Source organism: Gymnodraco acuticeps, unplaced genomic scaffold (genome assembly GCF_902827175.1).
Source record: "Gymnodraco acuticeps unplaced genomic scaffold, fGymAcu1.1, whole genome shotgun sequence".
Taxonomy (NCBI): Eukaryota; Metazoa; Chordata; class Actinopteri; order Perciformes; family Bathydraconidae; genus Gymnodraco; species Gymnodraco acuticeps.
The window spans coordinates 488,941-502,368 of NW_022992152.1; the positions used below are offsets into that span (position 1 = coordinate 488,941).

The 13,428-nt window shown below is 41.0% G+C and overlaps 2 protein-coding genes across 3 annotated transcripts; one reads left to right on the plus strand and one right to left on the minus strand.

Annotated features, from left to right (window-relative positions):
• The first annotated feature begins 166 nt into the window (after window positions 1-166).
• Window positions 167-5,043, plus strand: ngs (notochord granular surface). The gene is made up of 11 exons (XM_034204292.1): window positions 167-490; window positions 1,086-1,251; window positions 1,477-1,626; window positions 1,780-1,899; window positions 1,999-2,094; window positions 2,763-2,897; window positions 3,030-3,140; window positions 3,238-3,348; window positions 3,466-3,590; window positions 3,710-4,003; window positions 4,649-5,043. The coding sequence occupies exons 1-11, from the start codon at window positions 294-296 to the stop codon at window positions 4,737-4,739; spliced, it is 1,596 nt and encodes a 531-aa protein (XP_034060183.1). The 5' UTR covers window positions 167-293; the 3' UTR covers window positions 4,740-5,043.
• Window positions 5,044-5,102: 59 nt separating this feature from the next.
• On the minus strand, window positions 5,103-13,189 carry pgm3 (phosphoglucomutase 3). 2 transcript variants are annotated; one of them, XM_034204291.1, is made up of 13 exons: window positions 13,056-13,189; window positions 12,152-12,360; window positions 11,689-11,873; window positions 9,824-9,891; window positions 9,564-9,697; window positions 9,230-9,425; window positions 8,694-8,851; window positions 8,530-8,613; window positions 8,351-8,449; window positions 7,005-7,124; window positions 6,788-6,910; window positions 5,806-5,979; window positions 5,103-5,720 (listed from the first exon to the last, which is right to left on the minus strand). In XM_034204291.1, coding segments are annotated over exons 1-13 (1,641 nt in total). In that variant the 5' UTR covers window positions 13,057-13,189; the 3' UTR covers window positions 5,103-5,630. The 2 variants fall into 2 exon arrangements, with proteins under 2 accessions (XP_034060182.1, XP_034060181.1); XM_034204290.1 differs by lacking the exon at window positions 13,056-13,189 and adding an exon at window positions 12,938-12,956.
• Window positions 13,190-13,428: the final 239 nt, after the last annotated feature.

Below are 13,428 nucleotides of genomic sequence, written 5' to 3' on the forward strand. Positions count from 1 at the left end.
TTAATAAATATGCTGTAATGTGTTCAGTTAATACGGGGGCACACATGCCTATGAAGCTGAATCATCAACATAATGTCATCATTAGACAATTAAGATTCCCTCAGTAAGTTAATTGACGTAAACTTGATAGATGGTTGTAGAGACATTCACCCATGGGTTGGGGAGGTTCAACATTCCTCTGTAGTGTTTAGGGAAGGGCTCAGGGTATAAAGACCCCACCACGGACTGAAAGGTATACGAGTTATCCGTTTCCAGTCCACATTTGAAGCTGGAACAGTTACAGGAGCGTCAACATGAGCCGCAGTCCAGACAGGATGTCTTCATACCGCCGGCAGTTCGAGTGGGCCTTTGCCGCACCACCTGCCTACAAGTTGCGGGTGTCCAGTCCCTCTCCCACCCGCAGGGAGTCCCGCCACAGGTCGGCCAGCTACACCCGGAGTGCCGGGTCAATGGGGCGCAGGGCCATCTCCAAAAAGTCTGCCATGAGCAGGTGAGTGCCTTGCAGGGGTGACATTATTACTCAGATGTTTATATATATCCTATGTATTAGCATAAGCATATAGCCTACTAAATGTACATTCAGGAAAATGGCAGAATGTTCAATATCAGAAATATTCATACTGTATTTTAACATATGTGGGGCTTATTTCTTACTATACTGCTTGTAAGCTTGTAACTTTCACCAAGGGATCAATAATGTTTTATACAGAATTAAAAAAAAACAATTAATTAACTGATTATATACTGTATTGATAACTTTTATTTGCAATATAATTAAAAGCAAATCCATGTAGTGGGAAAGAAGTGAAATTCTTGTGTTTTAAATGTAGAAATACTCAAGTATAATACAAATACTTAACATGTTACATTAAATGTGCCTTTCTTAGTAACTCGCCAGCACTGGTCATAATGTTGATTGCCATTAACTTAAAAAGTGTACCACCAATGCAGCTTTATTGAGAGATACAGATGTTGCCGTGTGAGTGCATAATAAGCATCGAACAGGTTTAAATTATACAGTTAAATAAAAACATCCATCAAATGAAAACTTGAATGAATCTACTGGAAACCCTCTGCCTCCACAGCAGTGAGAGTATGGGAACTCTGTGCCTCGGGATGTCCATGGGGCTCGGGAAACAACTGGACCTGGATGCTGCTGCGGTAGAGAACCAGGCCTTCATGGCGACTCGCACCACCGAGAGGCAGGAGATGGTTGTCCTCAACGACCGCCTAGCAGCGTATATTGAAAAGGCAAGAGCATTTTCACACTTGATGATGTACTGCTCTGTAATGTCACACAAATCCTTGTCATTTGAATTTCTTGACAATCTGACAACCTTTTCTTCAATTGTTCCGACGCAAAACATTAGGACAAATAGTAAGATTCATAGAAACACATCATGTAATTATGTTGTTGTTGTGCTTTCAACATGTTATCAGTAGGTAAATGTGTTTCTCCTGTATTTATTTGTGTAGGTGCGAAACCTGGAGTCAGATAACAAGCTGCTGGAGGCAGAGATTGAGTCCCTGAAGAACCGCCATGAAAGACCATCAGGCCTAAGGAAGCTGTACGAGACTCAGCTGAAGGAACTCCTCAGGGATGCAGAGAGAATGAGAGTCCAGAGGGTGAGGGAGGTCATCTCTCATGGCTGCAACATATGTATATCACACTTTGTTGTGACTACTATAGAAGCCAGTCATGGTCAGAATCAACCAACACTTGTGCTCCTTTTATTCTACTGCATTTAAAAACTGTTTTATCATTGTATATCTGTACAGGATATGTCTTTGGAAGCCAAGGAGGCGATGTTGGGCCAGTTCGACATATTGAAGGCCAAATACTACGAGGCTGTTGTTGCCCGTAAAAAGACGGAGCAGGATATTGAGAATCTCCGTCCGGTAAGAAGCAGATAAAATCTTAGAAGAAATATATTCACTAGATAGATACTGTATATTTCACGAAAAACTATTCAAACTACATGCTGTTAAATGTCCTAGGATGTGGATAAAGCAACTACAGCACGGATTGTGTTGGAGAAACATCTGGAAAACCTTGAGGTCCAGCGGGCCTTCCTGGAGAGAGTTCATAAGGAGGTAATGTATTGCCTCACTGGCCACACTGCATACCATGTATATGAGTCAGTGGCTGGCATGCCTGTCATTTTGCAATTAATGTTTTAATTGGCTGGTAATTACTGCAATGACATGTTGTACTTTGGGATGACATGGATCGAGTGAGTAAATGCAGTCTTGGCAATTACCAGCATGGTGTGAGGGGGACACCTGTGACTAGCATGTGGTGTAGTGGACCTTCCTTGAACACATAAATAAATGGTTACGTTTTTAACCCTATCTTAGTTTTATATTATCAAATTAGCCATTTAGTGCCTTAAAAACCACAACATACTTCGAAAAGGACGCAGGAAGACCGTGTAGGTTGCCTAAAACAGCATGCCATGATTTATATTGGAGTTTTTTGTTAAAATCCGGCCAGCAATATTCCCAATACTCTGCCGTTTTGCAATGGCTGCTTATGGTGGGCCAGTAAATAGAGCGTTAACATGATAAGAAACAGTCACGATGATAAGTACAAGTGTAGTTATAAACAAACTTTGCAGCATCCTTTTGGCTCAATAGAGATCTTACTTTTATATATTGTCAATACGACATGGCAGTTTCGGCCATCCAATTGAAGTTAGCTTTATAAGTGGGGTTATGTATTGCTATTTTTCTAACTCATGTTGTTTTTGATCCACCCAAAGGAAATTGATGAGCTGATGCAGCTGATCTGTGGAGAAACCTCCAAGGTGGAAGTGTCCTTCGGCCTCCCCGACCTCTCCTCTGCTCTCAGACAGATTCAGTCTCAGTATGAAAGTATTGCGGCCAAAAACCTAGAGGTAGTCTGCCACAATAGATCAACAACATGAATAAACCGTGTCAGGTTATATAGAACATTCGAGAAATACTATTCCAAGGCCTTACTCGGCATTAATAATCTTTTGAAACCTTTTATATTTGTTCTTCTCCAGGAAATGGACTCTTGGTACAGGTCAAAGTTTGAGGACCTGAACAGCGCCTCATCCAAACACGCCCATAAGACTCGAAGTCTAAGAGAGGAAATCGCAGGCTACAAGAAGGATGTTAGTATGATTTCCTGTTCCTGTTCTTTTACTACTCATTCCTAGCATTAAACCGCTGTGTGTGTGTGTGTGTGTGTGTGTGTGTGTGTGTATATAGGTTCTCAACAAGGAACGTGAATTGGAGGCATTGGCGACGAAGAATGAGTATTTGGAGGCTCAGATTCGTGATTCAGCATTACAATACAAGAAGGAGGTGGAGGACTTGGAGGTGTCTGACATTATGTTATTCTATAATACATGAGATATTTTAAATGGATATAAAATACCCTTTCTGACCCAAAACACCATTAAAACGAAGACATTCTGATGTATCGTTTTTCAACAGGAGCGCATAGAGGCGATTAAACTGGATTTGAGAGTAACTAAAGAGAAGATTGCTATGCTGCTGCGGGAATACCAGGACCTGCTGAATATGAAGATGGCTCTGGAGGTTGAGATTACCACCTACAGGTGAACAAAACACAAACTCATGCTATTTCCGCAGTATGTAAACCTGTTTGGTCAGTAGAAAGTATATCGTTTTGTACGCAGCGTTTATACAGACTTCACTCACTGTTATTTTGTTTCAGGACTCTGATCGAGGGTGAAGACAGCCGTCTGAGCACCATGGTCCCACAACTGTCTCTACCTGGAGGCCATCATCTCACCTGTGGTGTTAGCATGAATGCTACTTCAGCTTCAGTCTCTGATAGCTCTGCTGCCACTTCAAAGCTAGATGGAAACCCAGATGGCATGAGCAGTACTGGGGGGGAGAAAGCTCCTGGTGCCGGCCGGGGGGAGACGGCCTCATCTGACGCCCTGACAAACGGGACTGAGGGGGGTCAGGCGACTGAGACCACTGAGAGGAAGACTCTCCTCATCAGGTAGAGGGTGACTCTGGTATAGAATGGGTCTTATGTAGCGATATACTTGAATCTCACCTGATACTGCTTGATACTTATAATACTCTCGCACATACCCAACAAATAGAGGGATGGCACAAGAACAAGGCTGTACGAAAAAGAACTTCGGACGTAATGTTATAGAGGTACCGTACTGTTAAATCAACTTTAACACGTGATTTTTCAGAACTCCAATCAAATCAATAAGCATCTAGGAGCAGAGTGTAAGCCATTCAGAAGCTGAACGCATGCAATATCCTCTTTCGAGGGTTTTCATATCTTTATTGGGATCATAGCACCAATAGAAATTCATTATCCAATCATTATAATGACTCCCTAACATGTCATATTTGATAATGATATTACTTTTATTATGTTCCTCAAATTGAAAAACTCCTATGCTTTCCTTTTGGTGGACCGTGAAAGCATTAGGTTTTTCTTTCCTGATAAGAGTGCCCGCATCCACTTGTACAATGTTGTATTTCCTAAGTAAAAATAAGAAGGATGTCAATAAAATGTCTTATCTCGCTTTCTGCATGAGGCCCATTGTCTATTGTCTAACATACGAAATAAGCTATAAATCAGAATCTCATACTGATACGGAAAAAATGTCCCCTTTTTTCCCAGATCAGTTAAGACAGATGGGGACACTTATGAGAGCGACACCCAGGAGCGCACCTTCATCATTTCTGGAGCAGCGGACGAGACAGAAGAATAAAGAAAACGTTAATGAACACCAAATCTAACTAACAACCTCTGCTAACTATCTCCTGTTCGCCATGTTGTTATTCAGGCCTTTTCAATGCTTTAGAAATCCTAGAATTCATGATTGACCTAAAGAGAAAACAAATATCTTACTAAAGCTGCACAGGTCTCTTTGAAGATTGTGTTTGTCCTACATGGAGCCTTTACATGGGAAGGCTACACTGTGTTCTGTCACTCTGCCTGCTCATAACTGCCTTTTAATGCTCTTTTGAATCCTGCTGCGTGTCGTAAACATGTCTTTCAAAGTAACAAAATAAACAGCAAGCAATCAAAACTGTGGTTTTCATTTGAATCCAATGAGACGCTTACACTTCAGTTTTTTTCTTTGCCATTATTTATTTAAACCAAAGTAGCAAAAGATTTCCAACGGAAGAACCACAATTGCTTTTACTCCCCTCATGTAAACTTATGATTTCAATAGAAAAGAAAATGAATACAGTATCCGTTAATAGGTTAAATTTAGTAGGAAGTTACATGATAATTGAAAGTTAATATTCTGAGTTAGTGTGTGAAGACAATTTATGTTTTAATTGTGACATATAACAGTGAAATAGCTTATTTATGCGACATAGAAACCCGTCATTTCCCGGCAGATAGTAGACTGTTTAATAGCGTTACTTACAGTGAGAAAAAAACCGTATTGTTTCCCCCTGTGTGATCTTAAAGACAACAGACAAATACAAAGAAATTGAATAAAGTACCAAGTGCAATTAAAAGTACAAAATAATTGAATTCCTCACCTTAAAGAAGTTCTTTTGAGAACCACTTTAGGGAATGATGTTGTAAATGGTGATTGCACTCAAAAAAGCACCGATTGATTTGTCAATGTTGTGTGTTTGTGTTTCTAGTGCAATGGTTTGGGTTCACCCCCCACTCCCCCAGCGAGACGATAAACAGCAAGGCTGACTTCATGTGCCAGGTCATCAGCGCTGTCCTAAAAACACAAATATGTATCAGAGAATAGAAGCCAAAAAGGGGGCAGGAAAAAGTCCACAAGGGGAACACTAAAGATTTCTCACCTGTGTTTCTGCCTCCGCGTAAACTCTCACCACGTCCTCGGTGCCGGAGGGTCTCACAAAGGAGCGGGCCTTTCGGTATTTCTTCACTAAAGTGTCGATGGCCTCCTGCAGTCCGGCTGGACTCACCGCCCGCCTCTCTGCGTCCGTTGTGTCTATCACCCTACAGTCGGACACCTACAGAAAACAGATTCACCTTACTATAACTGCTTATGTACACTATATTCGTGTAAGGGAGTAAATGTATTTTACAAAATAACGAGATATTAAAATAGGACACACCAGAAACAAATCTGCTTTCCTGAAGACTTTGAAAGTGTTACTGAAAGCGAGACACTGAAACATTTCCAGAACTAGGGTAACTGCAGTCACAGGTTTATCAAATGGAAGTCCTTTGTTGCCTACAAAAACGGTTTCATGGTGAAAATGAAGGGCTCAAAAATAATTAGGATTTTTGAAAATAATCAACCCCAAAAACTAAATGAAATAAATCATCTATCAGAAGCAGCTCTTCAAAATGAGTGTGTTGATGAGAAAACGTAATCGATTAATAGTGACTTATTTCATTTTTTACATTTATTATAGCCATTCAACTACAAGTAATTCCAAGACCTGTTTTGTAGCAGACCTTGCATGTTGACGAGACAAACAAACTTGCACATGCAACAAAGAAAAATAGGCCTTTACAATATTCAAAAGAAATAGGCAAAACTCAAATAAAACAACACAACTTAGGTATTCTTTCTTTCTTGATAACTTCACAACTTAAAGGGTACTTGTACGGTTTGTATGTACGGTTACGAGTACGATTGAGTACGGTTAAAAACTGTTCCTCGTCGGCGTCTCTCAACAGGTTGCCCATCACTGTGGCGTTAGCACAGGCGCCGTGGGAATTGTAGTCCTTTATACTACTACTACTTTGACTACAGACGTCACAATTAGGTGGCCTTTCTTATCAAATCAAATTACTGGCTCTAACAAGTACCTTGACTTTGAGCTGCCTGTTTGGCAGGTCAGTGTAGATGGCGTCCCACTGATGGATAGTCATACCCTTAATGGCTAATATAGCTTCGATCAGCAGCATGTCAGAAATGGCATCGCCTACGGTCTTTAAAAGATAGAAAAACACAAAATGACACATTAGACCTGAGAGTGAGTGTGAAAAAGATGTGTTATTTACAGTTACATGTGTAAGTGTCCACCTGGTTGATGACGTTGATCGTGTTCTGCAGCAGGAGAGCCGCTCTCTTCTTCTCGTCGATGAGGCTGGAGTTCTCAGCGAGCTGCTGGATCTTTTCTTCAGCTGCCTTACTGAACAACACCTGAACGCAACACAAACACAGCATGACACACCTCAACACATTGCTTTATCAGTGGCGTTTCTATATGTACAAAAGTGGTGGGGCACAAAAAACGTAGATGTCTATATATAAGCTTCTGCAGTGAGGTTCATGGCTGGTGAGGCTCTGGCACTGACTCTTCAGGTTTACTAATATTATATTTTGACCTAAATCAAAATATAATATTATTTTCAAAAGCCTCTTTAGTCTGATGCTTCAATTAATTGTAAACAGACAGTTCAACAGAAGGATACCCAAAAAATGTAATTTTATCATTTAAATATTGAATTGTTCTCTCTTAGTAAGATCCCATTTTCAATACAATTGTGGTCTCCTTGACTTGAAGATGAAGTCCATTTGCCTATCCTTCTGGACAAAAATCTCTATTACTTTATTGTAAAAGTACTCCTTATCTTCTTGCAGTTTCAAAAGTCTATCATAAATCTAAATGATGGATTTATGATTCGAAAATTATAAAATTAGGGTAGACATGTGGATATTATCCGGCTGAACAAAACGTACATTTATCTAACAGCTACGTTTCCCACAGATCTTATTTTGAACTATTTTCTAAAATCCTATGGAATAAATCTCATTGCTTTTTTGTGGAGGGAAGCCATGCGCAGCTTACTTCCTGGTTATAGGACGCATCTCTCTCATGGTCTCTCTCCTCCTCTTCACACACCACACTTTTCGCGGCACACATACTTACAGCCAATCAGCTCTGAATTATGTGAGATGACGTATGGTGGGGATGGCAGCTCTATGCCCCTATGGTCATTATTTTTTGCCACACACATTAAATACGAAAATACTCTGAGCATGTGCAGTGTAGTTTTTACAGTCACCGTTCACTTAGACAGTGAGAGGGAGGGGCAGGATTGGGTTTTGTCCCACATGGCTCAAAGCAGCTCAATAGGCACACACTGTAGACACTAATTAGAAGAACACATACTAAAACAGCAATGTACAGACGAATCAGATGATTAAACATGATCTTAAAATATATTTTAATTTATTTTTTGCATTTTGTTGTAATCATTATTTTAATACTTTCTGCTGACACTAGGTGGGGCTGTGCCCCTAATGACCAGTCGCCACTGTGCTTTATACATTTTAAATAACACCTGATATGCTATAACTATGAGAGAAAATAGCAGCTTTTCAGTGCTTCATGTGATCTGTTCAAGTGTGTCGGATCTACTCACAGTTCCATGACCGTTGGCCTCGAAGTACACCCCAATATCAAACTCCTGGGCTGCATGATGAAGGTGCTTCACTCCAGTTTTAGTACACCTCACTATCACCTAAATGTAATGCAAACGTGTGAGCTTCTACGTATCGAAAACATGAAAAGAAAGAAAGGAACGCAATTGAGTTTTCTCACCTTCATAGTGTTTTCCAAATAGTTTGTAGAGCTCCCGTTGGCATAAGCAGTTTGCACCACTGCTATCTTCAAGTCTAAACCAGCCTGTAGCAACAGAATGAAAACAGTTGACTGCAGGTTTATGTGCGTGCTTGTTGTTGCCGTGTTTGTACTTTAGAGTTTACCGATGTGAGCAGCTCTTTAAGGAAAGTGCTGATGAGTGTAGCGACTTTGTCTCCATCCAGCAGGTGAAATGTCCCTTCAGAGTCAGAGTAGTAGTAAACGATTCGGTCAGCGTCACCGTCAAAGGAACAGCAGCGCTCCCCCGGGTTGATCTCCATGCCTTTACAGAGAAATAGAAAGAAAGGCGCAAGAGCGAAGAAGGCCATAAAAAACAGCACCTAGGTTTATCTTGGGGCTATACATTTATTTGACACATGGCTACTTTAAAAAAAAAAGGGACACATCAATTATAACGGATGTCAAATTAGTAAGTGTAAGACCAAAACGTAGACATTTCTAAGGCAGTTTGCTGATTAACTGTCTCCATCTTGTGGTCAGATAATGCATCTGTGATTTCACATGAGATAAGACAGAAGCATTTCATTAACTGTTTTGTTGTCATTGTATGTGTATATTAAAAAAGTATTTTTCTTTTAATACAAATCATTTTAATTTGCGTCACATCATAAATCTGAAAGTCTAAAAAGCACGGCTCTACCTGTTGGAGGTTTTTGCTGCACTTTGACAAAGTCCGCCCCACACTGGTGGTTGAGCTTTCCTTCACTGCCATCGTTGAACAGCGATATATGCAGCTCCTTTTTCAGGTGACTCTCCATCTCGCGCACCTTTAGGGCCCCAATGCCATTAGCGCCATCCACAGAGAGGTGCTTCTGGTCGTCTGTGCAGTTGGACGCCTGCAAGAGAGGTGAGCAAAAAGGGGGAAGGAGAAATTAGTTATTCCTTGATGGATAGGTGTAATTAAAAGACACGCCCCCAAATAAAAAAAGCTTGAGTGAAGTCACAGCAACACAGGACACACCCTGGTTTCTTACATTCTTTGAGAGCTTAATGAAAGCTTGGGAGAGTTTCTTATAGTATCCTTCCACTGTGGCTTCTCCGTATTTCCCCTGCGTGTTCTGACAGCAAACCATGTAGTGGAGCTGTGGGGTCGTCACCAAACCATAGTCTGATGGGATCGAAAGAAAGAGTCAGATAAAGTGCAAGATAAGACAAACGGTAGAGGAATAATAAAACTAAGAAGGTAAACTAATGAGTTAAATATAAGGAGTATAGATGTTTTTTTTAACCCTACCTTTGCTGTGACCCCCGAGTGCAGATACTCCATCCAATACTGCCTGTGAAAGGCGGGCACTGCTGCCTCTATTGTTTGAAAAACACATAACATAATAAAATGTTATGTGCAGTAAGAGCATTTGCGGCCACAGAAAGAACAAGTGAATAGTAAAAGGCATAAAAGGTCTGCTACAAGTGCATCTACACTGAATAAAAATATAAATGCAACACTTTTGTTTTTGCTCCCATTTTTCATGAGATGAACTCAAAGATCTAAAACATTTTCTATATACACAAAATAACCATTTCTCTCAAATATTGTTCACAAATCTGAAAAAATCTGTGATAGTGAGCACTTCTCCTTTGCCGAGATAATCCATCCCACCTCACAGGTGTGGCATATCAAGATGCTGATTAGACAGCATGATTATTGCACAGGTGTGCCTTAGGCTGGCCACAATAAAAGGCCACTCTGAAACGTGCAGTTTTATCACACAGCACAATGCCACAGATGTCGCAAGTTTTGAGGGGAGCGTGCAATTGGCATGCTGACAGCAGGAATGTCCACCAGAGCTGTTGCCCGTGAATTGAATGTTCATTTCTCTACCATAAGCCGTCTCCAAAGGCGTTTCAGAGAATTTGGCAGTACATCCAACCGGCCTCACAACCGCAGACCACGTGTAACCACACTAGCCCAGGACCTCCACATCCAGCATGTTCACCTCCAAGATCGTCTGAGACCAGCCACTCGGACAGCTGCTGCAACAATCGGTTTGCATAACCAAAGAATTTCTGCACAAACTGTCAGAAACCGTCTCAGGGAAGCTCATCTGCATGCTCGTCGTCCTCATCGGGGTCTCGACCTGACTCCGGTTCGTCGTCGTAACCGACTTGAGTGGGCAAATGCTCACATTCGATGGCGTCTGGCACGTTGGAGAGGTGTTCTCTTCACGGATGAATCCCGGTTTTCACTGTTCAGGGCAGATGGCAGACAACGTGTGTGGCGTCGTGTGGGTGAGCGGTTTTCTGATGTCAATGTTGTGAATCGGGCAGGCGTATGTTATGGACGACGAACACAGGTGCATTTTATTGATGGCATTGTGAATGCACAGAGATACCGTGACGAGATCCTGAGGCCCATTGTTGTGCCATTCATCCACGACCATCACCTCATGTTGCAGCATGATAATGCACGGCCCCATGTTGCAAGGATCTGTACACAATTCCTGGAGGCTGAAAACATCCCAGTTCTTGCATGGCCAGCATACTCACCGGACATGTCACCCATTGAGCATGTTTGGGATGCTCTGGATCGGCGTATACGACAGCGTGTTCCAGTTCCTGCCAATATCCAGCAACTTCGCACAGCCATTGAAGAGGAGTGGACCAACATTCCACAGGCCACAATCAACAACCTGATCAACTCTATGCGAAGGAGATGTGTTGCACTGCGTGAGGCAAATGGTGGTCACACCAGATACTGACTGGTTTTCGGACCCCCCAAGACCCCCCCAATAAAGCAAAACTGCACGTTTCAGAGTGGCCTTTTATTGTGGCCAGCCTAAGGCACACCTGTGCAATAATCATGCTGTCTAATCAGCATCTTGATATGCCACACCTGTGAGGTGGGATGGATTATCTCGGCAAAGGAGAAGTGCTCACTATCACAGATTGTTTCAGATTTGTGAACAATATTTGAGAGAAATGGTTATTTTGTGTTTATAGAAAATGTTTTAGATCTTTGAGTTCATCTCATGAAAAATGGGAGCAAAAACAAAAGTGTTGCATTTATATTTTTGTTCAGTGTATGTGTATCTTTCTGTGCTTCAATGTGCATCTTTCCATCTAAGAAATCCAAATTAGAGATGACATCACTTTAAATACCTGGTGTCTTTGCCCACAAACACCTTAGCCTCCTGGCTCATGTTTACGGCCTCTTTCTCTATGATATCCTTCAGCGCCGCCAGCAAATCCTCCTGCTCAGCGTTGGCCAGCTGGGTAGCGTAGACCTCCCATGTCGGTGAAACCATCTCCCCCATGGGGTCAACAAGCTTCACCCCGTTGTCCTCCTACATAGATATCAAGAGAGAAGTTGGAGGGGAGGGTTATTAATATGATGTTATTAAAGAAATTGTTTAAACTGGTAGAATCCCATGAAAGGCCAAGGAAAGGGAGCGGTGGAAACTGACATTTGTTATTAAGAACATAAAAAGAAAACAATGTTATGAGATAAAATAAATAGTATGACAGGAAGAAAAAAACAGTTATCTAAAATATCCACACAGAATATAAACTAAATCATAGATTTATAGCAAGATGTAAGGAGACATTAGGAGGTTTTTTTCACCTCAGGGTTGTGTGATGCAGTGACCATGACTCCGATGGTGGCTTTGGTTGTTTTGGAGCGGAGGGTTGCCAGCAGTCCCATCCTGAACATGATGTGGTCCAGCAGTTTTGCGTTGGTCCTGAAACCTGCGGTGCCATACTGAAAAACCAACCCTGCAGGCTTTGGGTGAACACCGGACTGCTTTGATACTTCCTGAAACTCGGACATCACTGAAAAACATTTGAAAAACATAAAAAGCAGACATTGGAGTGATAGACAAAGTATTTAGGTCCATTACAACAATGAAAAGTCAAACAAAATCAATAAAATGTTAACTCAATTTAAAGAACACAGGCAATATCACCAACATGTACAGTATGTGACATATCAACATTAACATTTAAAGAAATAATCTTGTTGTTTTCCAACAGAATGATTCCAGTCATAGTAATATCAGCAGATAAGAGGCTTATTATTACTTAACACTAATATTACTACTGCATAAATACACATTTTGAAGTTGTAGCTGGTTGAGGATGAGAGATTTGAACTATTCCATATACTGAGAAAGCTTTTGGGCTTTTTCAATCATACATGATATATTAAAACATAGTAAACATGTCTTATTTCAGGCTAAACGCCCTTTGAAGACAACAGCTAGACAAAGCTTTTATATTGAATGTCAAAGGACAAGAAGAGGGCAAAGTTTGCACTTATTGCAGCGGCAGTCTGTCGCCTACTAAACAGATAAACTCAATAAAATGAATCACATCTATTGAAATGACAGAGCAACTTCCTTAGACTTACATTTACTAGCTGAAAATACATCAACACGCAGCAAAAACAAGTTCATTCAGCATTAAACGTAAACAAACAAACCTAATTCATACATGTAATCACGTAATGTTGTTTTAAATGCACTTACTGTTTTGTTTTCTGTACAATCAGCACTAAAGTCTGGTGTAGTCAACGCTTCCTGTTTTTCCGGTTCCTCTCATTGACGACGTGGCTACAGTTCCGTGTACGTCACATGACGTAATTACGCAGGACGTGCCTTTTCTCCACGCATGAATCTCTCCCATCACAGCCATGATTATATTACTTTAATGATTATGCAGGGACGCCCTAAACACCACAATCAAGCCAAATATCTATGCAATTAGATGTGATTCCGTTTATTTGTTGCATGGTCTTTAAATAAATAAAAGCCTAATTTGTTCTCATTGCATTTCCGGTTAGACCAGTAAGCTGAATATCTCGAAGATAAACATTAAGACGTTGTTTTTATACCCTGCATG

What these genes read in the sequence shown, in the direction of transcription:
- pgm3 (XM_034204291.1), bottom strand. An exon ending in ATTTGGAAAACACTATGAAG is followed by an intron (nt 8,450 to 8,529) that starts GTGAGAAAACTC and finishes CATTACATTTAG; the next exon opens with GTGATAGTGAGGTGTACTAA. An exon ending in CGATCAACGTCATCAACCAG is followed by an intron (nt 6,911 to 7,004) that starts GTGGACACTTAC and finishes TATCTTTTAAAG; the next exon opens with ACCGTAGGCGATGCCATTTC.
- ngs (XM_034204292.1), top strand. Translation starts at nt 294, where the DNA reads ATGAGCCGCAGTCCAGACAGGATGTCTTCATACCGCCGGCAGTTCGAG. An exon ending in AAAAAGTCTGCCATGAGCAG is followed by an intron (nt 491 to 1,085) that starts GTGAGTGCCTTG and finishes CTGCCTCCACAG; the next exon opens with CAGTGAGAGTATGGGAACTC. An exon ending in AGGAAGACTCTCCTCATCAG is followed by an intron (nt 4,004 to 4,648) that starts GTAGAGGGTGAC and finishes CTTTTTTCCCAG; the next exon opens with ATCAGTTAAGACAGATGGGG.